Here is a 26,833-nt window from a genome sequence, read left to right as displayed (position 1 = left end):
GTTTCGAACAATGTGTTATTAAATATATTCGAGATCGATCGATTAGATAATAAATGATTAAACGAATTTAATTTTCGTATCACGTACGCACTTTCCTCTCTCTCGCTCTCATTATTATTATTATTATTATTATTATTATTATTATTATAATAATTATTATTTAAATAAAAACCCAAAGATAATCGATCATCCGATTCTCTAACAAGCGTAGTAGCACCGTAAAAATCTTCACGATTTCGATTAGTTTAATTCGCTCATATTGTTCTAGATTATTATTTTTTTTGTTTCTTCTTTTTTTTCTTTTTTCTTTTCTTTTCTTTTCATTTTTAAATTTTTCATTTTTCTTTTCCTTAGTTTTGTTCTTAATATGTACAGTGTTATAGACTTATCGTATAATCGTGATAACGTGCTCATTACACATTACCGATTTCACAATACTGTACACAATGAAATTTATGCTCGTGGTAGAAAGGAAATAATTCCAAGGTGGCTGGGGAACGTTTTACGATTGTTTGAAATTTGATCGGTCGTTAGGATTTTAATTGTAACCAACGTTTACATTTAGATCGTAAATAAAAAAAAACAAATAAATTCGAAGAAATCCGAAAAAAGGTGGTGGATTAATTTATTAATTAATCAAATATTGAAATATTTTCAACGAATTTAAAAGCATACTGATAAAAATTTTGATTGCCAATAAGAAGAAGAAGACAACAATAAAACAAATAATTTCAAGGAAGGATTTATCGCATTTGTTTTCCTTCCTCGTTCTTTTTATAAGTCATATTTGAAAAAAAGATAATGACATTTTTAATTATCAGGCTAAGATGAAAAGATTTTCAAAGAAAAATAATGATCCTAACAATTGTCTCCCCCACGTAGGAAAAATACATAAATTTACTTGATATTTTTTGTTTGTTTATCGAATTTACACACATATTACGCATATACGCACAGCCATACATTCGCACACACAGACACATGTACCCACACACACACACATATACACACTGGCAGTCTCTCTCATTTGACACGTTTATCGTATTAACGCGAAACGTGTAGCTAATTGTTCGCAATCCAATCAGCAGCAAATAAACCGTTAGTTAGCGTTTACGGAAGTTCATTTGACGGATCTAGAGCGAGATAGGTTAAGGTTAATGCGTTTAGATCTATTACATTCTAACGCAAATACGCATTTCTTAATTTTCTTTTTTCTTTTTTTTCTTTTATTTTCTTTTGCGTGTGTGTTTTCGTCGATGAAAAGTTCCTTTCAGACTCTCGAACATTAAAAAACGGGGGAGCAAAATGTTTTGTGCCGGTCGTGTATTTTATTTTTCAAAGTATTTCCTAAAGATTTATCACCTAACAATAAGTGCCGAAGCTCAAATGAAAGGTATGGCGAATATCGTTTCAGATTACTCATAGCACCCCATCATCCGATAACGTTGTCATTCGATATATACTCGGAACAATTCGTTCATTGTTTATCGATGTTATGTGCCTGGTCGATAATCCGAAATTGTGTTCTTTAGGAACGAATAAATATCTTTGAAAGATGGTCTAGCTTCTTCGTCTCTTCTCCAACATGAACACATCATTTTGTAAACGTCATCCGGACACATCGTTGGTTTTGGTAGAAATACCTACAAAAAATCAAATTAGTTTATTTAAAAACAACAAAAAAATTAGGAATATATATCTGATATAGTGTTTTATATTTATATATATTGAAAATAAAAAATCAAATAATAATAATACTTGTGATTCTTCCCCATAATACATATGTTCGGCGTTTCTAATAACTTGTTCATTGGTAAGATGTTGGAATGGTTTTTCTCTAGCCAAACTCATAACTTCCCAAAGCGTGACTGCGAATGACCAGGTACTACTGGCACAGGTATACCTGTCCTAAAATAACAAGCGATGTATATTCGATTACGTTCATTTCGATATAATAACGGGGGAGAGTTTTGAGAAATGAAGGAAACCAAAAAATAAAAGATATATATAAATATATTTCCTTACCAAGAGTATACTTTCCCATGGTAACCATCTGATCGGTGCTGGTGGTCTACCAGCACCAATGTCGCTGTAATCCTTCTTGTAAAGATCGCTGCACATTGCGATATCGGTAACTTTCACGGCGTAGGATCGGCCAACCAAGCAATTTCTGGCAGCGAGATCCTTGTGTACCAGATTCTTTGATTCGAGGTATCTCATACCCGAAGCTATTTGCGTACCCATGTATAGTAGACAGTTTTGACTACGGAAAGAAGAAAGTCATTTATTATTATATATTTTTCTTTCTTTTTTTTCTTTCTTTCTTTCTTTCTTTCTCTTTTCTGAGGACGTTGCACGAAAGATTCCCCGAGGGTTAACCAAAAGGTAGGGGCGTACCAACACACAAAAGCACATGGTATACCATTTACTTTATTTATATCGTACCTGAGGGTCTTTAGATTGCAGGTCGGTCTTAAAGTTCCTGTAAGCGGTACGCTGTACTGAAGATAATGGGCAAGATCACCGAGTTCGGTGTACTCGATGATTGTCCACGGTGCTGGCTCGGCTGCACAGACACCCAAGATCCTTGCCACATTTGGATCGGACAATCCAGATAGAAAGCTCACTTCTCTCATTTGATCGTTCGTACAGGACATGCCGATCCCTCCAGCGTTGTTGTTGTTGTTGCTGTTGCTGCTGTTGCTGCTGCTGCTGATGCTGATGTGCCCACTTCGAATGTCGTTGATACAACTTGGTACACGGGCCACGACCAATCTTGGGGCACTTGTTATAACATCGTCCAGGTCTACGGTCTCGCAAACGATAGCCTAAAGGTTCCAACATTTCATACATTTCTTTTTTTATTTATGTCTACTTTACCATTTTTCATTTGTTTTCCTTTCCTTTTTTCTCTTTAAATAAAATTGTTTGTAGATACGAGTTTTATGGAATATAAAAGTTAATTGAAGTTTTCTGTCATTGTATAGATATTATTATTACTACTTTGATTATATTAACGATTTGTTTTTTACTTAGAGAATTTTGTAATAATTCAATAAAAATCTACAATATATATATATATGTGGGGAGGGGGGAGGGGGGAGGGAATATTATTATAATTTATAATTGAAATGAAAATAAATAAATACTTCTCCGATAATGCTCGAGCCAAGTTTCTCCGTGGTTCTTAAGCAAAGTCGGTTTATACCGGTGGGTTCGATTTCCTTGCATTTGTATGGCTTGTTCATGCTAGGAGCTATGTTCCAAGTGACGACGGGTGCGGGTATCTGGAAAAGTAATTTATGCCCCGTCATGTTCGTCGCGCCATAGTTCGCCACCAACGCCGTAAGGGAAAAATAAAATCGAACATAATGGTATAGTTGAGAGAAAAAGACAGACAGAGAGAGAGGGAGAGGGAAAGAGAGAGAGAGAGAGAGAGAGAGAATAAACGTTTAACGGTTTTCTTTGTTTTACGTCGAACGCCTTCAGATATAATATAATGATTTTATACATAAGTATAGTGATAAATTACCTTGTTAATTGACGTAGCATTGTTATGCTGCAACCCAACAGATTTTTCTTTAGGTGTTGTATGCCAACGTTTCGAATGAGTTCGATCAATATCCCGACGATAATTTGTTGTTGTCGCTGTTCCTGTCGTTGTTGCAATTGTTGTCGGTGTTGCTGTTGCCGTTGTTGTTGTTGCAATTGTTGTTGCTGTTGCTGTCGTCGTTGTCGTCGTTGTTATTATGTTAAATTTGTTACTATTAGAACTGCTGTAATTTTGCAGTGTTCTGTAATGTTGTACGTGACGGGAAGTTGATTCGGTTGGAGAAGATGAACGACTCGGCGGTGGTTCCAATATCGAATCCGTTCGATTGTTCAATCGTACGTTTTCTTCCGAAATCGTTGAATTGTCCGAATCTTTCGATGGTTCTACGAATTCAAAAATAGAACATCATACATTTATTTCTTATTTTTTTGTTTTTGTTTTACATATAATATATATTGCGATGAATTTATATAAGAAATGTAATTAATATCAATGATATAATTATTAAGATAAAAATATGAATGAAAATAATTATTATTAACATTACTTACCAGAATTAGCTACGATAGCATAAGTGGATTTATAATGCGGACTAACCAACGGTGAATCGAATTGTTCCATTGTTAATGACTCGTGAACACTGACGTCTTCTGGTGCGTCAACCGATGCATGATTACCTCCATCATTTAACATGCCGCCAGGTGTTAAATTTAAAAGTAGTCCCTAAATAGTTTCGAAACTATTATTTCCCGTTCATGAATATGAGATATATATGGTTTCGTGATTAGAAATAATGTTCTTGTTAATTTATACGTTTCTCGTGTGATTAATATACTTCAAAAGGAAAATTGATGAATAAATAGGTACCTTCATATTAATCGTAAATCCAAACGGATTTTTAAGTACGGTTGGTGAACTTTGAAGCTTTTGTCGTCGATTTAATAATAAAATCACTAGGAATACCATAACTAAGAGAAGTATAATAGCTGTTAATACGCCAATCAATACTTCTAAATAATCTTGTCCTTCGCTTGGGGCTGTTACTGTAAAATAAATATACGTAAAATATAAATAATATAATAATATTACGAGATTAAATATATACGTATTATTTGTTATAAATTTAATCGCGTTATGAATTTTGTTTTTTTTACGAGAAAAAATACGATCATTATTCTTTCTCGTGGCGGAACATAAGCAATCGAAGGAAAAAATTCATTCAATTTTTCAACGATGTGCAAGTGAGATATTTTTAGTATCCTATGATACTTGAATAACATTATTGTATATTTTTTCTCTCATTTTCTTTTTCATTTTTTTTAATTAACAATTTATATTTTATATCTACAGAGTACTATGATCAATTAATTACCATTTTTAATATTTCATACGTTTTAATGTACGATTAGAATATACAGAGTGTCCCAAATAACTCTAGTCACAATTTTTCAAGTACTTACGATAATCTGACAAAAAATTACTTTAAACCAAAGTTGATGATCTGTTTTTAATTGACTATACATGGCAATAAAAAAAATGACCTAAAAAAATTTCTTTTTTATTGTTTGTTTCTTTTTTTTTATATACTCGAAAAACACCGATACCTTTCAAAATTACAGTCTATTACAAATACTACTTTTTATATATGCATGGTATATCTTTTCGAGCCGCGGGTATTTTAAAAAATAAAAATATCCACTTTGCACAAAAATTATATATATTTATATATCTTTTTTAAATTACTTAAAGTTAGAATTATTTTTATTATAAATTACGACATTGCTTATCGTAATAGGTTTTGTAATTAAGTTTAATCCTTTAATCGTTTAATATTTATTAACCTTTTAGTAAAGAATAGTAATTGTACTAGCGCTACTATAGTATAGAAGATAAAGAACATCGATGAAGATCTAGGTCTAGTTTTTCTTTTTTTTTGTTTTCCTTAGTCTTCCCGTTTTCTACGTGTTTCCACGAATGGTCACGATTCTTAAGGAATAAAAAGGGACGAGTGGGAGAGGAATGTAACAAATGGTTCGATTAAAATCCCATCGGGAAGATACGATTCTTTCGAGCTAATAGCCTAAACACTAATAGGGTATTTTCCGTACCGAAAAGCTGCTTTATTGACCGTAAAAGAAGAAGAAGAAGAAGAATAAGAAGAATAAGAAGAAAAAGGAAAGAAAACTAGGGAGACTATCAAAAGATAACCTTAGCATACCACCCTACATAAATCTTATTGACGATTTGTATTACCAAAAGTAAACGCGTGTATTAGTTGTGTAAAATAAAAATCGATCTATATCGTAAAGAAATATTTCAAGTATTTATCATCGGACACTTCGTTGGATATTTTGCGTTGACAATAAATTGATTATGCGAATATATCGATACGATTTAACGGTGGACATAATTATTTGTTTTTCTTTTTTTTAAAACAGTGGGATCGATTCAAATCGTCCAAATGATATTATTTACGTATCATTTTTCCTTATTCTTTTCGCGCACGAATATTAATTTGTTTATTCAATCGAATTGATATCATTATGTAAATGAATATTCATGTTATTGAAGTTACGGAATTATCAGAACACTTTGAAACAAAGCTTTGTAATAATACCGTTATAATATACTGTATCAAAAGTAATATAACCGATATTTATGTAATTACTTAATGCGAATACTGAATTTAAAGCTGGCCGTTTAATTTATCCCGAATGGACGTTAATGTAAAATTTATTTTCGACACAAATACCTTTCTTTGCTTCTCGTACACGTCGTTAACTTATTTTGCATTTTCCAACGTAAAATCTCTCCCCCTCCCGCCTCCCCTCCTCCCTTCCTCCCACCGTCCCTGTAAACTTCATTTTAAAGAAAACTTTTCAAAAGCGTTTGTTCTCTCTCCTAGACGTCAGATCTAGAAATTTAAAGGTCCGTACAGACTTAGCGACCTTCTTTATTTATAATTAACGCTTGGAATAAAAGTTTAAAAGTTCGGTAGAGATAATCTACTCGAATATTATAATATATATATATATATGTATTTAAATAAAAAGTAAATCAAATAATCTAACAAAGTTTCCGTGTATTTTAGGTATTAACTGGACAAAAAAATGTAATTCCCTCTTTGTAAAAATTGTTAACCGGTTGGTTGTGTCTTATTTTTGAAAAAGATTTGACTAAGTATATCTTTGAAGTTTATATCACCGTAGTGGTACTTTGAAGTTAAAATTATGTTCGCCAAAATACACACAGTACTGTACAATATACAACAGTAGTAGTACAGTGGTAACCACAGTTACACGTTACAGATATTATATTTGCTTATATCTTTTCCCTTGTATATATAAAATTGCTTTGGAAAGTCAGTTATCGTTTTAGTCAGGTTCATTTTCAACTTTTTCCGAATGAAGACAAACAAAAAATGAATCTACATTTACAAAGAGTTACGAAAGGAAAGAGGAAAGAGAAAAAAAAAAGTAAAGATAAAAAACCAAAAAAAAAAAAGGAAAAAGAGAAAAAGAAGAAAAATAATACTTTTAGATCATTGTTTCATCGCAAATCGTGTATAATTCTGTTTGAATTGAAACAAAACTTTTTTCTTCCTTTTACCATTACCTTGCTTTATCTAATATTGTTTTTGCTAGATTTTTTCTCTCTCTCTCTCTCTTTCCCTATCTTTTACTTTCTATCTGGGCTTTTTGAAAGTCTTCCTTTTCCACCCAGCCACCATTTCGTTCGTATATCCACAGCCAACAGCAAGCTTTCCATTCTCACGTAACGACTACCACTTAATCCGACTAATTGTTTACGTTACGCGGAAGTTACTAGCTTGAATTATAAAAGCACACCTACCCCTTTCCCTTTCGCATCCCGTTTTTCTTTATCACTATATATATATATATTTCTTTCCCGTTGGATTTCGACGGTGACACACCAGTTAAATCGTATCTCTTTCTTACTGAAGAATAGCAGCCTCGTTTCGTTAATGAAGTTAGTTCATTGGACAAACCAACCCTTACTTTTCTTTATAAGAGGAACTTTGTGGGATATAAGTAGTCGTTGGTTGCATTGGTGGTGGTGATGGTTGTGGTGGTGCTGCTGCTAGTCTTAGTGATAGTGCTATGTGATGATGATAATGATGATGGTGGTTTAGTTTGGTGGTACTAGTTTGCGGTTTTGACGCACCCAGCCGACAAACTTACCCAGCCAACTTATTCCTCGTTTGTTTTAAGACTAGTCGGCCCTATGGCGAACGAACTAGGAGAAAGATTGGCTCGAGTTGAGTTAAGTTACCTTCTTCTTCCTTCGCTTTCTCGAGAAGGGTTGGGTGGGGTAGGTGCACGATTACGAAATTGGAAGAAGAAAAGTAAAAGAGAAATTGGCGTTGGTTCGAGAACTATTTTCAAAGGTTTTCCATCATGGTAAAAGAAAAAAAGTTAAAAGAAGTCAAATAAGAGAGAGAGAGAGAGAGAGAGAGAGAGAGAGAGAGAGTAGTAATAACGAAAACGACGCGATTACACTTTTTTACGTACCTGTTTGCAAATTGAGATTGAGATCTGCATTTGGACTGACCGGGATTTCACCATCTTCCAATACCAATGTAGTATCCTCCGTTAAGTTTTCGTATGGATTTGCTGCGAGTTATATTAATTTTTGTTATTTTAAGAGGACAGTTATATTGTGTGTTATATATGAAATTATTCAAAGGAAAATAATCAGAAAAAAAAAAGATCGAATTTCGGTGTTACAGAAAAATTTATGTGAAACATTATTAAAATTTAACAATGGTTATCGTATATAAAACTTACATTTATCGAACATAATCTCGCCTATCATGATCCAACGTGCTGCGAAATAAAGATGAAATTTAAGAAATTTTCCTTGCCTACCGCGAAGTCCTATCGTCACATTTCGTGCATTTTCCAATACAATGTCTGGTATGTAAGAATAAGCGATAGGTTCGTTTTCGTAATATTCGCCATCTTGACTGAACCAAATATCGGCTTTTGAAAATACCTGGAACGCGATCATGAAAATCATAACAAATGATTGTACAAATATAAAACGTGAATCTATCCATTCGAATAGGATAAAATTGATTGTTTTTACCTGAACATCTCGAGAAAAGTAATTGTTCGTGTAAATGTATACAGCTTCGAATATCCAATAATTTTCAAATTCTAAAATAATTTCTACGAAATCGTTAGGAAAGGTATCACGCATCCAAGCAACCCAACCGGTTCCTGTAACGACAAATATTTCAATCGATATTAAATAATAAACAATTCCAATTTATCAATAATTATATCTATTAAATATATCATCGATTGATTTTGATCATTGAAGTCGGTTAATTTGTTAAGATAGTTTGCGATTCGATAATAATAATAAAGAAGTTTTATTGAACGATCGACAGTAAATGGAGAGACACTAGCGTAGATATTTCGGTACGATTCTTCATTGGCAATACGAGTTTATCAGTTAAGAGTGCAAAGTGTCAAGTATCGATATACGTTTGAAAAATGATGGAGTTAATATCAGTCTGTGCCAGTCTTCTTAAATTTTGTATGGATCGATTAAACGATTTATCAACAATTAAAAGAAGTTAATTGGAGTCAAGTGTAGTAATAATATATATATATATATATCGATTGAACGAATTTATAATCGATAAATAAATAAATAAATAAATAAATGATGAAAACGTTATAGTCTCGTTGATATCGAGTTTAAGGGTAGAAATCTTTTTACGCGTCGATCTATTTTCACAAATTTAATGTACAAGGAAAAATTGTTTATTTTTTTGAGAGGGTTGTTTTTTCTCTTTAAAGAGAAGATTACGAGAGATCCGACAAAGTAGAAAGATTTTGTTAAATCTTTCGATTTGAACGTTCGACACCCTGGGCGTATATCCACCCACCGATTACCTCTTCCATCTCCCATGTCCAGCCTGTAATTATCTGCGCCGACCTCGCCATCTATCAGTCGGCCCAAACCATCGGTCAGCAACGAGTTGTACTGCCTTTTACCATCGTACGAAGTGTCACTGAGTTCCTCCATAGGTGATTCCGGTATTGTGTAACTCACGATGCCACCTTAAAAATATATTTTATATATCTATAATATATATATAGAAACGTCAATTAAAAATAAGGAGTATATTTTCTTATAAAATGTCGTATTATTATACATTAATATCAATTTAAAAATTGCGTATCAATTATATTGCAATAATTTTTTTATTTCATATATATATATATTAATTATATTGTTATCATTTTATTTCAGCGATAAAATTGACGTATATATATACTCGTGATAAACAATCATATTTTTAACGATGAATCTTTTTATGTGTATTATAAAATAAAAATACAATCCTTTCTCGTATTTTTCATTCTTCTTTTTTTTTTTCTCTTCATAATAAGAGCATTTGACTTAACAATATAAGATTAGACGCGTATGACTCGACCATATATAGTTTTATTTTAATTACGCGTCCCGCGAGAGGATTGTTTTTTTTTTTTTATAACTAATGTCTAAAATTAAAAAAAGTGCTGGTTAATGGATGATGGATAAGATACAATTGAATATGGTCGGATAAAAATGAACAACAAGATGGCGTACGCGCCCCCACTCGATTTGCCATTTCGCGCTAGAAGCCATTTAATTGCTTCTAATATTTCACGGTTATACACGCAAAATGTCGGCTGTTTTACTACCCCCCCTTTCCCGTCTCCCTTCTTCCCCTCTCTCTCTCTGTTTTTTTCTTTTACTCTCGCGAGTTACGTTGTCACGCGATGCGCTGGTCAAGCATGTTACGGTCAAATTATAAGTGACCACGTATAATAATTTTTTAACATTTCCATGAGCAACATGCTGATGCGAAGTCACAAAGCACGCACTGTTCATTTTGATTTAATAATCAGCAATTAGCGTCGATGAATCTTGTACGTGACGGTGTTTTTTCTTCTCAATCTTCTTTTTTCCCCGGTGCCAGCCCCCCCCCCCTCCCATCCCCATTTTCCAATCCCTTTGTTTTTATTTTCATTCCACGAACAAGGTAAAATAATCAATTTTTCGGATTACCCGTCAAAACCCTCCGGAACACGATGATCAATCTTAAGATAATAACAATTTCATTTAGGGGAAAGGGGGGGCTTTAATGTTAATTCGATGTTCGATAAATGTTATTTCGAAATATACTCAAAATTAAAATGAAAAAAAAAAAAAATAGTTTAAAGTTAAGAAGAAATCGTTCGTTTGATTTATCCAAGAAATTTAATTGCACGTATTATTATTGCTCTGTTTTTTTTTTAGATTTCTTTCATTCACGTTGATAGATTTATAATGTTGTTGTTATCAGTAAATGAAAATGATTCGTTGTTATTAGGAATGGCAAAACGGGAAATGCATTATCCAAAATCGGACCACGAATCATCGCGTACGATAATAACGGCGCTCTTACCGGTAATTCTACTCTATCACGTTAATCCGGTTATTTGGTAATTGAATTAAAGTGGCAATCTTCCATTCGTCCGTCATCTAAATTATTGCCGGGCTTCGAAGTCGAGATCTCTTGAGTATCTGAACGTTACCTGGATAATATCTATCATTGACATTTGAACTCGAAAACAAATTTAATTCGGGAGACGGGATCAATTTTCCTATCAAATTATTTCTTTGACGTGTGACCTAATGTTACTATTCTATTGTATTTTCTTCGTATAGACGATATGATGATTATTTATTATTTCATAGGAATGAAAATATAAATAGAACGCGTCTTTTATTGTTACAGTTTCGAAACTAACTATTAATTACGCGAACTGGGTCATATTTTGTTCTATATATAGAGAAATTATTTTATTTAAACGAGTTATATATATCTATATACGAAACTTGTATAACAAATTGTTAATAATTTGGATCTACGGTGGAGATGTTAATTTATTGTTCGAGAGATGTGTTTTTGTTTTTTTTAAAAGTGCAAATGTCAGAAGTCTTTCGGATATGTACCAGACGTCGAACAAAATTCGCGCCATTAGTGAAAATGTTCATAGCTATCACGTGACACCATCCTCATACATCGGGGTGGTATCAAGTTTTCCATTTAGATTCGTGCTTCATTCATTGCCGATCGCAATCGGTGTCGCGTCGTGTCTGAAAGTGCAATGACCTCGTACCGATAGTGCGAAAGCTTTCATTCAAAACGCTTTGGTCTTTTCTAACTGTACACACATACACATACATACACGCACACACATGTAAATATATTTTTCTACAGATCTATCTCGATGATAGAAAATAAGTGGCATATACTAGATATATCACGAGAGGAAGAAGAAATATAAAAAGTGACTCTAGCGTGTTTAAAAAAAAAAAATCAGAAAAAAAAGAAAAAAGAAATACGCGTCAACCCGATAAAAATGAAATAAACTATAATAATATAACATAACGGAGAAAAGATAATAAATAAAATTTTAAATTGAATTATAAATATGTATAAAAAAAAAAAAGAAAAGAAAAGATTCGAATTGCATTGAGAAAGATTATTTGGACGTTAGTAATTACCGAAGGATGAGGTTTTGAACATGGTCAACTGGGAAAGACCGAGAAAACCGTGGACGATCGAAAATGTCAATGCCGGAGAACAATGGGTTTGGGTTTGGGTTTGGGTTTGGATTTTAGTGGTGACCGTGGCGAGCGTTAGGTGCTACCCCAATTGCTGCTGAGGTACCCGTTGCTGTTGCTACTGTTACTGTTACTGTTGTCTCATGGTGCATGCATTGCTCTTGTGTTGCTGTTGTTGTTGTTGTGTTGCTGTTACTGTATTAGTGCTGGCAATACTGTGCTAGTGGTGCTCGTTCTGCGAGATTCCAGATTCGGCTAGTCGGAAGTAATCGCTGGTGTTCAACGTTGGGGTACGGCATCAACGTTGTTTTAACCAGATGCCGTGCACGACCTCCATAAATCTGCCATTCCGTAGACCAAGCTCGATCTCGCACGCTCTCCTCATTCTCTCTCTCTTTCTCTTTCTCACTTACTCACTTACTCACTCACTCATTCATTCGTTCTCTTTCTTTTTCTCCTTCAAGTATTTCTTATGTCGGTGTCGGCCTGAAATTTCCCTACTTCAAGTTCTCTCTCTCTCTCTTTCTTTTTTTTTTTTTTATTCTTTAAAACCCTCAACACTTTTCATAATTTTCCTTTCTCCCTTTTCTTTTACCTTCTCATTATTAACGGTTTAAGAAAATCATTTACGCAAATTTGCTTCAACAAGGTTTAGCTACCTTTTTACATTTTTCATTCTACTCAAAAAAAAAATGTATATACATATATTATTTTTCTTCAATTACTTATACCAACATTTTTTTCATTCTCTCTCTCTCTCTCTCTTTTTATTCGTTGTAGGTTTTACTTTTTTTATGTTTTTTATTCACTTAACATATACACATAGGTACATACGTGTAAAGAAAAGTATTTATAAATACGTTCAGGTTGCATTCATGAATCCTTTTGTTTCTTTCCTTTTACGCTCGTATATTTTGACTCTCAAGATACTTCAAAGTATTTTTTTCAATAAACCGAGCCAAAGAATATCCAAGAAGTCCTTGGCTCGATTTTCCTTCAAACTCCAGAGATGAAACGGGCTGGGGGTGGGGGTGGGTGTGGGAGGAATTGAGAGTTCTCATTCTCCGTCTGCGGATTAGTATAATTTGTAGAAAACCTTGTTCCGTGTTCAAGACTCTCTCTCTCTCTCTCTCTCTCTTTCTCTCTTTTAATGTGGCTAAACTGAGCGGATAAAAGGTACATGCAAATGTATGTAAATATCATTACGGTGATGTACTGCAGCGTTTGTTATACGCGGGTCACGCACCCATACATAAATTAACTAGCACAAGGTGCTGCGACCTTTCGTTAACTCAGAAAAGAGAGAAGGAGAGTTTATCTGTGTGTGTGTGTGAGAGAGAGTGTGAAAAAAAGGACGAGAAAAAAGAAATATTCAGAAATAGATCGCGGAAGTGAACCAACCCTAGCGAGGAGTAGGTACTTGGGATAAAAATAAAACTGATAAAAGGGTGTTTGCAACTAGAACGCTTTTACCAACAAGAAATGAATAATTACTTATATCGAATAAAAATGAATTATTCTAGATTATTTCTCATATCGTGAAATAATGATTTGAACAATGTGATATCTCGTTTAAAATTAATCTTAAGAAAAAACATATATCAATATTAATCATAAATTATTATATAAAATATAATACACATTTCTCTTTATCGATTATATTATATTAAATGATTAATTTAAACGCATAAATGGGGAGATTATATAGAATAAAAAATTAATAAGAGAAATATAAAAAGTATACCAAAGGGGAAGAAGGTATAATCCATGGTTTTGCTTCCGTGCTCGATCTTTCATTTAATTTATTCTAGAGGGTGAGTTAGAAAGGGCTAGAAAATATTGTTAAGGAAGTGTGTGTTGTGTTGTCTTGGTGGTATCGTATACGATACGACGACAAGAACAAAATGGCTGGCATGAGAAAGGATATATAGTAATAGTAGTAATAGTAGTAGTACTAGTATATACGATAGGATGTACTACGCCGTGGGTGCCTAGGGTGCCCGTAATATCGAAGAAATTATTATAATGCTCGCGGCGGCGTTTGGTGTTATGTATTCGTTATGTCGGACGATGAAACACAATGTCCTCTCTCTTCCCCATCGATTCCATTAAGCAGATACATGTATGTATGTATGTAGTGTATGGTGTATACTAGAGAATAGGGTTAGTATGAAAGGGAAGAGTATGAACTAGGGGGTAGGAGGAACTAGGTCGAAAACAAATGTACGATGAGTCGAACCAACGAGCTAGTTCGTATAACGCCGTTACCGACGCTAATGGAATCCAGTACTGTAGACTGAGGAGTTTGCGAATTGGCACCCTAGCTGGAACCAGCATCAGCACCAGTACCAGTAACCAACACCAGTACCAGTAACCAGCACCCCCAGCAAATGCTGCAACCCAACATCACCAACGCGAACAACACTAACACCAGTATCAACAACAGTAGGATCTCTAGCTAGTACTCTCGTTCCCGGTTCTCAACGGCCGCTCTTTTCCCAAATTGAATCGAGTTGCAATTTGGAAATTAATCGACCGCTCCCCTGCCCCCTTTCCCCAACCCTCCCGTCGTAACACCTCTTCCTTCTTCTCTTCTCTAAACTTTCTTCTACCTCTTTTTCTTTTTTCTTTTTTTTTCCTATTTCTCTTTTACTTTTTATCTATCTCTCTCTCTCTCTCTCTCTCGTTTTATCTTGTTCGTGCTAGAATAGATATCTACGGAAATAGGTGGATGCTGTTTTCTCGTAGAATCAACACGACTTTTCGTTTACTTCTTTTCCACTATTTTCCACTATTTTCCTTGCTTCGTCACTTATTTCCAACGTTTTCTTACCTTTTGGAAAATGATCGGCTCGCGTGCGTGGAAAGCTTAGAAATTACCTTCTACGAATATATTTCTATTTTTTTTTTTTTTTTTTTTTTTTTTGTAAACACGAGAGCGTATTAATATCACGGGATTTTTCTTTGCCAACAATTTTTCCCCCAAGAGTTTTTCTTTTTGTTTGATCTATTATATTTCTTTGTTTTTTTTTGTTTTTCTTTTTAAATTAATATTTTGAAATAAACGATGAATCGATATTTAAAAACACGATGTGCAACAACCTTGATTCTATTATAAATACTTGACATTTATTTAAAAACTTTTGAGATTAACTTGATTTTATTTATAAACTTAAATGCAAGACCCAATGTAGGTGATATTAAATTTGTAATCTAATATGCAGAATACCAAAATAAAAATTCAAGTTTGTCATGCTAATCGGGCCACGAGTTTCGAATTACAAGTCGAAGTAGTTTGGGTTTCTTCATCATTTTTAGATATCGGTGAATATTAATGATAATTATTATGTCATGCATTTAAAAATAATATTATTTTAGAATATATACTTACTGGTATCTTGACAACCTCTCAACTCGATACGAAGACAAACCGTACGTCTGTGAACCGAATGTGGCAAGATCCGAATTTGACTAGCAAAAATTGGCGGTACGAGATTATGTGAGATCACCGTAGACGTGTCGCTGTTGCCAGGGAAAACCTAAAATAAAAATATATAACCCTAACATATCTATTAAACAATGTTACAATATTTATTACACATATAACGTGTATATATATATATTTATATTTGAATAATTTAGTCAATCGATTTAACCACGTCGGATTACAAGTTCACTTTAGATCATTAAATTCAAGCAACGTGGTTACGATAAATAACACGGATGGGTGACTTGTCCGAAAAAACGAAAGATAAAAACCGTGTGTCGTTGACTCCAAAGACTCGACCTTTTCGAATAGTATTCTACATTTTGAGAAAAAGTCTTAAATAAAAAGAATAATTTCAAATTTGCAAATATTTCATTATAATTGATATTATTATAATTATATTTGAAAGTATATTTATATATCATAATCGTTAGACACACACATACACATACACAAATGATTAAATAATTAATAAAAGTTAAAATTTGCGTGTCAGTCAGACCACTTCAATCGATTTCCAAATTGAATTCCCAATCGTCGTCGAGTCGTATTTCTTTTAATGATAAAAATGTCTGTGCAAAAATAATTATACGAGATCGTCCGATATATGAATAACAGTCACGTGGCGAGTTGGTTAAATCGATTAAACAAAAAAACGAAAGAAATAAGAGGGGGGAAATGATAGATAAGTTGAAGATAAATAATAATAAAAAAAGAATAAAACGAGAGAAAGAAAGAAAGAAGGAAAGAAAGAAAGAAGGAAAGAAAGAAAGGAAAAGGGTTGACGGTGGGGTGGGGTGGGGTGGAGTGGGGGAGAGTAAAATAAATGTTAAGTATACCTCTTGGTTATTTGAACGTTTATATCGACGCCACTCGGTAAATGTCGGTCGTCGATACTCAAGAGTATACTCCTCGACGTATTCCTGGCCACGACCATGATCGAAACGACCTTGCGTTTGCACCCCAGTGATCACGTGACCTCCCGGAAGATCCACTTGCAACCACTCACGAATTCCTCTTTCAATCTGACTCCTCGGACACCATGCACCACCCGCCGTTTCCTTTCGCAGTCTGTTGTTGTTGTTGTTGTCGTGTGCACGCGTGTGTGTTTGTATATAACACGAAAAGCAACGTGATATTGATTTAATGTCGGAAAATACTCGGTGTTATACTCTGAACGGGACGGAGGCGGAGGGGGAAGGGGGGGGGGCGTGGGGTACACTTTGAAATGATTTTATTTTGCAACTGATGCTTTATTTCATTTTTACTCTTTCTTTCTCTTTCTGTCTATCTATCTCTCTTTTACGTTATTTTTAAACGAATCATTTTTCATTATCGTTCGTGCAACTGCATTTTTATGAATTCTTCACTCGTGTTATTTTTCTTTTTTTTTGTTATATTTTTATCTTCAACTCCATTTGCGTTTGTTATCTTTTTTTTTTTTCATTTTTATTTTGTCGTCCGTCTGACACACCCACATACAACCGAGAGAGAAAGAGATCGAATTATTATTTATAAAATTAGATTTTGATATTCTCTCGACAACGTATATAATAATGCGAATAATTTTAATCTTTTGTCAATAGTGTTTTCATTTGAGAATGATTTTAACAGAAACTTATGTAAAAATATTTTAGATTGTTCAATGTAGTTTTTATAAATGATTAGATAATATTTTGTTTTGGCTAGTTATACAATGTTACGAAAATACGTGACCAATCGATAATGTGGCATACCTTCGCGTGAAGGAAATGCGCCTGTTGTTGCAAATAAAAGATAAGACAAGAAAAAATTACATGTATATATATATACAAAAAGAAAAGAAAGGGTGAAACGTGAAAAATTAGAAAGAGAGAAAGAGAATATTAGTATTATCGGTAAAGAGTATTCGCTGTGCATGAAAAGATATTTCATCGTTGAAGTTTTTATTTTCCTTTAACCATATTTTTCAACGCTATTACGTTTTACAAAGTGGAAAATAATATCGTGTCCCATCGTGTTTCCTCAAAAGCCACCGATATATATGTGTATATAATATACATATACACACTTATATGGGATATACCAATACATATAAACCAATATACATATATATTTATATATAGGTTTATATAAAATTCAATTTCACGCGTTCGACGTTGAAACGACGAAAAACAGAATACACCGACTCGAATATCGAAATCGAACGATATACTGTAAGCCTTCTAATTTTTTCTTTTTTTTTCTTTTTTTTTTCTTTTTTTGTCCTCTCTATATTTTTCTTATTTCCTTTCTCTTTCCGTTTTTATTCTTTTTTACTTTCGCATTTCACAAAAATATTCAACTTGTCAAGCACAACGTCAATTATTTTCGTCGACGTGTAGATGACGATTAAAAACGATTAAATGTAAAAAGTGTATTTTGACGAAAGAAAAAACCGAATGGTATCGTTGAATCATAAATAGATTGTGCGGATGCACGAGGAAAACAAAAAAAAAAGAAAATTAAAAAGAGAGAGAGAGAGAGAGAGAGAGAGAGAGAGAAAGCGTTACGATATCTTGTAGATAGGGGGAAAAGGTAGTTTATTCAATTTCCTTTCATAAATATTAATGTCATTTTGTAAAATGATTTTCTTTCTTTTCTTTTCTTTTTTTTTTTTAACTTCCTTTTTTATTCCGAGAAAATGAAATTGTGAATTTCATTAAATTCGTAGTAGAACGTTCTAGTATTTCATTTAAATCTTCATAACGTAATGCCATTTTGAAGTAACATATACATATTATATCTGGTTACATTTTAATTTTATTTTAATTTCTCATAACACGGGAAAGTATTCGAATATTATAGTTCGTATTTAAAAATATGTTTATGTTTGTGCCAAAAAGATAAAGTTGTATTTTTTATAGTTGTAACATTGTTATATATTATATATAAATTTTGTTTCTAAAATGTTTATTTTGTGCTAGGCATCAATAAGAATCGAATGATGATTGTAAACGATTGATATTCATTTTATTTCATTTATTGAAACATTATTTTCTTTTTTTTTCTAAATCAGAAATTTGAATTTTTCAATAAAAGATAAAAATGAATATTAAAAGATTTTGTTTTACCTTCCATTACGCGGACCAACATTAGTTACGTACGACGATGATGCAGTGATGGAAGAATCTGGAATATCACCGGATTCCATACCTAACGACTGATTGCATGATCCTGTAAATTAAAGATAACACAAATGTAATTAACATACACATATATAAATAATAATATATGTGTATTTAGATAAAATAATATATATATATATATATTTGTAATTTATAAATATACGTAAATACACATCATAGTTTTACAGTTAGGTAGGGAAATGATATTTTGATCGATGCAAAATATGCATCATCAACATTATTTATTCATTTCGCATGTAGTATGCACGTATTATAATTGCAAGTTGAACAATTTCCACAGTACAATTTCCACAGGTACCGTTATCGACGTTTCGCAATCTCGCGTGTGATTTGTCTGGACGTTTGTGTGCAAAAAAAAAAAAAGGAAAGAAAAAAAAAATCTAAAAGAAAGAGAAGAGGAGAAGTGAGAGAGAGAGAGAGAGAGAGAGAACGCGAGTTTTCGTTTCACTTCGATACGGAAAATTTACGGATGAGAATTACGAAGAGTCCAAATCGTATTTAGATTTTTGTTTATTTTTTTCTGCAATTGTCGTTGTATTCTAGAATTTTCTTCCCCTTACCCCTTGTTTTTTTTAGATAGAATAGAAATGTACATTAGTTAGAATTTTCGAAGGTAAACAACAGTAATTATACGAACGGTTGGGCACTGCATTTGTTGTTATACTATTCGTAGTTATTTGCGAAGTTGGAATAAGTGGCAAATGGCAAATGGCCCGGAGGACCGCAGGCGGCAACGAACGCTTGCCGTTGTTGGCTTATTATCCAATCGCTTGTACTTATTAGTTGTCTTTCAGTTAGATCTTCATTCATGTTTCAATTTGCTTTTACATTTGTCATCATTGTTCGCAAGTCATTTTTCCATTAAACTTTCTCATAGACGTAATGAACTACGAGGAGGGGGTGGTGTATTAAAGAACGTACCGAAAATCTCTTTCATTAGAACGGAACTATAATTCTACCTAAGGAAAGAGAGGAGGGGGAAAAGGGGAAAGGGGAGGTAGGTGGTTCTTTTGAAATATTTTTAATGTGCCAGACAAACATGCAAACACGAATCCAAAGACTTTTGAGCTTGGACTTGCGTGTTGTGTTACGTCGACAGTGAAATTCATTTACATAAACAGATGGAATATTTGTCGGTATAGATATATTTTTGTGTTTATTTCTTTTTCTCTCTCTCTCTCTCTCTCTCTCTCTCTCTCTCTCTTTCTTTCTCTTGTTATTTTTCATAGGAGAAACGATGGTAACGAACGTTATTCTACGCAAACTCGAATAAAACGTTTCGATTTATTTTTTGTTTCTTCACGGGTAGCGCTATTTTTTGTTCTTTTTTATATTTTCTTTTTTATATATATATAAAACGTTCCTTCTCGAAAGGTGTTATACTACTTTTTAGCGACGAACAAAGTTAAAACGTGTTATATAGTCGTCGTCGCGGTGAAAAACGGAAGGGAAATAAAATATATATAAAAAAAAAAAGAAAAAAAAATGAAAAAAGGGGGTCAAGCACGAGACGAAACGGGTAGTAAGATCGAGAAATTAACTTTTAATATTCGCAGATATTTTTCTTTTTTTCTTTTTTTCTTTTTTTAATAAAACATGATAAGCATTGCGACTTAAGGCCGATTAACAAATGCAAATTGAGACCTTTAAAAAACCGAACGAATACTTGAAGCGAATTTATGCTTTACGCTCGTAAACGTTCGTTGCCTTTTCTTCGAACTCCACATATTTCTTTCTTTCTTTTTTTCATTGAAGGAAACGGGAGGGGGGCGGGGTGGAAGAGAAAGAGAAAGAGAAAGAGAAAGGGTTGAAGCGGGAGGATTGTACGATCGTTTGATGTTGTCCTACACAAACGTTTCGCATAAGAACTACGACGATGTAGATCTAGCGTTTGGGTTTCTATGAGCCGCTTAACGATGGGACGTTCGAAAGCACGAGAGTGCCTTTAAGAGCAAACGGCACGCGACTCGTCGCGTTCACCCAGAAAAACATAGAGAATGGGAGGAATGGGTATAAAAGCTAGAGATAGTAACTGAGAGAGAAAGAGAGAGAGAGAGAGAGAGAGAGAGAGAGAGAGAGAGAGAAAAGTAGAGCGTGAGGTAGTAGTGAGGGGTGAAGAGGGAGGTATAAGTTGAAGCCTTTGACGAGAAAGACGGGCTCTTGCACTTGCTCTTTATCTGTCTTTTTTTCTCTTCTTCTTCTTTTTTCCTTTCTCTACTGTTCCGTCGGTCCGTCTTTATTTGTCCTATAGTCTGGTGGTGCTTGCTTGCTTACCTCTATCCGTTTCTTCTTCTTCTCCTCCGTCACCAATCTGTCTTTGTACGTCTAGTTTTACTTGGCTATCTGCCTGTCTGTTGTCACCTGGCACTTACTACTTGTTATTCATCTGTCGTCGTTGCATGCCCGTTTACCTACTACTACTCGCATAATATCCGTTTATCTTTCTCTCACTCTATTCTCTATCTGTTACTGATTGTTTCCTGTTTGACGTTGCAATTGGTCCCGTGACTATTTGTAATGTATAATCCGTCTGACTTAACTTTCTCTTTCTCTTTCTCTCTTTTTCTTTTACTACTTGCTATACCCGTTATTTACTTACGCAATTACAGTCGTCTCTTTTTCTGCATCTGTCCTTGTTGCACTACTATTGTTTTCGTTATTATTTTAAAATATATTATTCTAATTTATATATTTTTTTTCTATTCGTTATCGATTGTTTCCTGTTTGACATTGTCCGTCCGTAACTACTTGTACGTCTGTCTATCTATCTTTACTCTCACATTATCCGTTACTACTTGCTATTTGTCCGTCATTCCACGTTTATTACTACTTAACCCGTACGTCTCTTTTTCTCGCACTACTTTTTGTTTTTCCTCTTTTTCTTTTTACCGCGTCTGTCGTCGTTGAGCGTCGACTGTTACTACTTTAACACGTCTGTCCACCCTTTCTCTGTCTTACTTTTTCTTTCTGTTACTACTTGTTAAACTGTCTGTCGTTGCACGTCTCTTACTACTTTCATGTCTTATCTTTTTTTTCTTCCTACTCTTTCTCTATGTTGTTGGTTGTTTCCTGTCCTATATGCACGTCCGTTACTATTTTCATTTTCGTCTATCTTTCCTTCTACCTCTCTCTCTCTCTCTTTCTTTATTTTTTGTACTTTTTTTTTCTTTTCTTTCTCTTTTTCCGTACATATCCTATATCGAAGAGACGTTACTCAGAGCATTTTCTTAAAAACTTTGCTAATATTCCCGGCGCGTTGGTCCTGCTCTTGTACCTCGTTAAACTTCTTTTCTCGTCCCGCTTACATCGTCGTTTCAAGCGTCAGCGAAACATTCGTCTCGGCCCATGCACGTAGATACATACATATATACATACATACATACATACATGCATGCATGGCATGCATACGCGTGTAGAGTATGCGCGAATGACTTTTTTTTTTCTTTTTCTATCTCGTGCACGAACGCGCGAGAGAAGTGCCATTAAAACTTTCGGCGATTTAAACGTGTGTTAGCAAGGAATAAAATGGACGAAATAAAAAATAGAAAAAGAAAAAGAAAAAGAAAATGAAAACAAATTGAAACGAATTCTGTCTTCTAAACGCGTGCGCTCACAACTTAAGTGTTCGTGTCATTTCGCAGCTTAACTGAGAAAGTTAGGATTCAACGTGAATGAAACAACGTGTTGTTGTTTCTTCTTGGAGAATAAACAAAAAAAAAAGAAACAATAGATACGACGACGTTTTGAATGAGAACGTACGAAATATTTGTGAAAAATACAAATGTACGTAGTTGGAGAAATCGAAGGGAGGGGGTCAAAAAAGTGATCGTGAGAGAGAGAGAGAGAGAAAGGATGGGGGGTGGAAATAAGTGTGTGAGAAAAAGAGATAAAGGTAGTAGAGTTTAGGGGGGGATGTTCCTGCGCCATTGGCTTGGCTGCAACGAGCCATGGGCTATCCCCATCGGTACCATCCGATGTCTGAGGGATTATAGTCTGAACACCTGACGCGTTCCCACCGCTTTCGAAGAGAACGGAAAAAGAGTCGTTGGATAATAGAGAGAGAAAGAGAAAGAGAGAGAGAAAGGAAGTAAACGATCGAAAGAGGATCCTCTGGTATCTCTCTTGACTCTGACTACTTCCGATTTTCTAGCAGCCTCACGAAGTTCCAAACAAAATGGCGGAATCTGTAGAGTATATTCAACACAGTGTACCATTTTCTCCTAGCTACGATTCGAAAAGTAGCTGCTACCGATTTAGAGTTCGTTCCTCGTTCCATATGACGAAAAGTAAAAGAGAGAGAGAGAGAGAGAGAGAGAGAGAGAGAGGGGTGGGGGAAGGGGAAGATAGAGAAGGCTTAAGTATTGGAATCGCAATGCTCTAAAAACATGCAAACTACGTGTGTGTGTGTGCGTGCATGTGTTAGAAAAATACGGAAACATAGAAAGCCGATTGTCGCAAAGTGCCGGACACACAGACTCAGTGAGAAACTTTCAAATCCGGCTTTCATAGGACGCGTTAACGATTTGACTATTTTAACGTCTCTTAAAAACTAGAAAAGGGGCCGACCTGTTCTACGTGTAAGTGGTATCAAAAATCGATCGAACGAACCCGTGCTTTCCCCCCCCCCTCCCTAATTCTGGGTACTTTTTGTTTTGTTTTTGTTTTCCTTCTTTTTTTTCTCCTCCATTTTTTTCCGGGGTTTTTTTTTTTAAAATATGATTCTTTTATTGATAATGGAAGGAAGGATAAAAATTAACGATTAATAAATATTAATAATTCGATAAATATTTATTACCGAATAGTTTTCAACTAATCAAATAATTATCGTTGCAAGAGAGTATTATATTTAATCGGTCGTAAAGTAATAAAACCACGTGTTCTCGATTTTACGAGGTAATTCATTCAAATGAATTAAATAGAAACGTTATTGCATTTTCTTAAGTTAGACGACGCGTGTTACTAACTATTTTCGGGATACTTAAATACCTTAACTTTGAAATAATTCAATGTTAAAGTATTATCTTTCTAGTATATGCATGAGTTTAGCATTTTTAATCAATTAACTATGTTTAACTTAGATTAACTTTATTTTGATTATACTCTAGTAGTCAGACGAATAATAATGTTAATGATTATTATTAGAACGTTACGAGAACACGTATTTACTTCTACTTACGTATGTACATTTCTATTCCGTGTATTTCGATCACTCCCGTATCGTATGTTCGATTTTCAAATGAAAATACCGAGAGAAACTACCGGTATTCTTGTAGAAGAAGAGAAGGAAATTACGTATTCGTCTTTTTGCACCTTCATAAATCGTGAACTTGTGTGAAATACACGCGAGAAGAACAAGAAAGAGAGAGAGAGTGAGAGAGAGTTAAAAAGTCGAAGGTAGAGAAAAAAAAAAGGGAACGAAAGTTGGAACAAAAAGTGGCCTACAGTTATTTTACCTCCATAGTCGTACATATTTTTATTCTTTACAAAAATTATTGAAGAAGTATTATTAGTAATTTATACGAGAGATACGATTTGATCGATGAATTGGACATTTGTTAAATATCTATATGTTGTTTATCTGATAATATATTTTTTTATTTTTACAATTACAAGAAAGAAACATTGGTCTACAATAATTTGTTAATTCTATTGCACATGTGTAAGGAAATAAAAAATTAAATGAATAAAAATATATTATAAAAAACATCCAATAGTATATTATATCGAATACTATTTCATATTTCGTTCAGTCTAATTATTACATTATTTTTCATTTAAATATATTATTAATTAATTAATCTTCTCTCTATTTTTGACAAATTTACTTCGTACAGTGTTATCATTAAAATTAAACACGATAATATCTAAATGAAGAGAGAGAGAGAGGAAGAGAAAGAGAGAGAGAGAGTTAACAGGTTTAAACGTTCATTATTTTTCTTATACTTGAGACTTGAGATGTTGATGTCAAAAAGACAGAAACTATCTGGTATTTTCTATGTATTCATTGGGTGACACGTAAAAGTATCGAATACAAAACGCTAGGAGAATTTCAAATAAGGCATTAAATCATGCCGAGGAGTTTGAATAGAGAAAGAATGAAAAAGAAAGAGTAAAAAAGAAAAAGAGAAAGAAAGAGAGAGAGAGAGAGAGAAAGATTCGCCGAAAAGGCCCCACCCCCTTTAGAACGTTCACCACTCTTGGTAAGCGTCTGATTTAGTATGCATACTGGGCCCGAGGAATAAAAGACGTATCTGACGGAGATAAAAGTGGAAATATCGAAGTACGCTATGAATAACGTCCAACTGGATAGGTTATACGTATCGAATGTTGAAGGTATCAAGGAAGGATGGAAGAAGAAGAAGAAGAAGAAAAATGAAAATAGAAAAGAAGGAAGGAAGGAAAGAAAGAAAGATGAAAAAAGGTAACGTGCGTGTGGACTAAAGAAAATGTGAGAATTCCGAGCAATCCGTTCGTAGGAAAGAGAGAGAGAGAGAGAGAGAGAGAGAGAGAGAGAGAGAGAGAGAGAGAGCTACAGCAAGAAGAACAATAAATCTCTACTCAGTTTTTTTCAGATCAACCGAGAATAAAAAAGAGAAACAGAAAGAGAAAAAAAGAGAGAGAGAGAGAGAGAGAGGGTTGAAAGTAATATTCCAATAAAAGCTCCAAGCTGTTTGTTCGGAGTTGCGTGTACGAGTGGGAACGTTAAGAAACTTCAGTATATGCTGTAGAAGTGGTGGAAGGGTTGGGACAGGGCCAGAGGGTGAGTACTTTTCTAGTAAAAGAGTGCAAATGAACCGAATAGCGCTTTTTAACGAGTTTTCATGGGGTATAGGCCTGCTGGGGTATTAAGCAGAAGTAAATCCGGTAGGAGTTGTATTCCGTATAGGAGTGAATATTTCCAAGCTTACTACTCGTTAGTTTTGAGTACGGGGAAGTGTGGGGAAGGGGTTGGGATGCTTGTCTTTAAGCTTATTATTAAAAATACTATTGTCGGGTTTGTGACGTCTAAACAAAAGTGTATATATCATTTTGTTTTATATAATATAAAATACTAATGACAATTACACAAATTAACGAGAGATTTTGTAAAATAACGTGTAACAAATGTATATAAACTTTTAACATAGATATATATATAGATCTTATACGAAAAGTTTCGATAAGTTTTCGAAGGAAGAATATTTTCGTTTGTTGAATACTACGAGTGCATTGCAGTAGCTGGTGCAAGTAATAATAGCAAGGACACGTAGTACACCTACAACAGTCAGCCACCGATGATACTACTACTACTATTACTACTACTACTACTACTACTACTACTACTACTACTACTACTACTACTACTACTACTACTACTACTACTACGTTTTCAAGACGACAAAGAATACGAAGAAGAATATATCCGTGACTACGCTTTTTGAAAAATAAGAATAAGAATAAGAAAGAGAACGGGTGTGGATTTTACGTGCAGGATGCATCTCCTTCTTCTTCTTAGGATTGACGTGTTCCTTCTTATAAAGTGGAGAGGGGATTCCGTGAAAACGGATGCGGTACTCTGTCTGTTATAAAGTAGGTAGAGGGGTAAGGGTTGAAAAGGTAGAATGAGCTCGGGAAGAAGAGATGAAGAAAGAACGAAGATACGGGGAATGAGAGAAAGAAGATGAAACGAAGAGATTGTTGGGGGCGTGGTGGTGGAGCTTAAGGGGGGTGGTGGTGGTAGAGAAGGTAGAAAGGCACGTCGCGGCTTCTGCCATGCCAGGAAGGTCGATTGTTCTCCGCAACCGACTGTGTCTCATTACTTCGAATTGGCTAGCCTTAGACAATGCCACCGGATAATACGGTTATCCGGAAGATGGTTTTCAGGGTGGGTCTTCTCTCGCGAAGCAAGCAATTCGTTTCTCCCTTTACACTTTTCTCTCTATCATCATACTTGTGGGGAAAATATATATATATATATATATATATATATATATATATATATATTATATATTA

General features: G+C 34.1%; 1 protein-coding gene across 1 annotated transcript in view; it reads right to left on the bottom strand.

Moving 5' to 3' along the window:
* Positions 1–26,833, bottom strand: part of LOC106790650 (discoidin domain-containing receptor 2-like) — a 67,859-nt gene continuing 41,026 nt past the window's right edge. The window contains exons 3-17 of the mRNA XM_014755748.1: positions 18,767–18,869; positions 16,514–16,745; positions 15,579–15,726; positions 9,481–9,648; positions 8,663–8,796; positions 8,362–8,569; positions 8,086–8,187; positions 4,421–4,596; positions 4,105–4,276; positions 3,533–3,936; positions 3,150–3,287; positions 2,446–2,828; positions 2,026–2,263; positions 1,759–1,908; positions 1–1,643 (exon numbers count right to left, since the gene is read on the bottom strand). Of these exons, the coding sequence (XP_014611234.1) occupies positions 1,494–1,643; positions 1,759–1,908; positions 2,026–2,263; positions 2,446–2,828; positions 3,150–3,287; positions 3,533–3,936; positions 4,105–4,276; positions 4,421–4,596; positions 8,086–8,187; positions 8,362–8,569; positions 8,663–8,796; positions 9,481–9,648; positions 15,579–15,726; positions 16,514–16,745; positions 18,767–18,869 (2,906 nt within the window). The 3' untranslated portion in view covers positions 1–1,493. The remainder of the gene's footprint in view (positions 1,644–1,758; positions 1,909–2,025; positions 2,264–2,445; positions 2,829–3,149; positions 3,288–3,532; positions 3,937–4,104; positions 4,277–4,420; positions 4,597–8,085; positions 8,188–8,361; positions 8,570–8,662; positions 8,797–9,480; positions 9,649–15,578; positions 15,727–16,513; positions 16,746–18,766; positions 18,870–26,833) is intronic.

The sequence above is a fragment of the Polistes canadensis genome, unplaced genomic scaffold (assembly GCF_001313835.1).
Source record: "Polistes canadensis isolate GaletaPanama2010 unplaced genomic scaffold, ASM131383v1 scaffold_0, whole genome shotgun sequence".
NCBI classification, from domain to species: domain Eukaryota; kingdom Metazoa; phylum Arthropoda; class Insecta; order Hymenoptera; family Vespidae; genus Polistes; species Polistes canadensis.
Note: the sequence above shows the minus strand (reverse complement) of the source record. Positions and strands in the feature narration are given on the sequence as shown.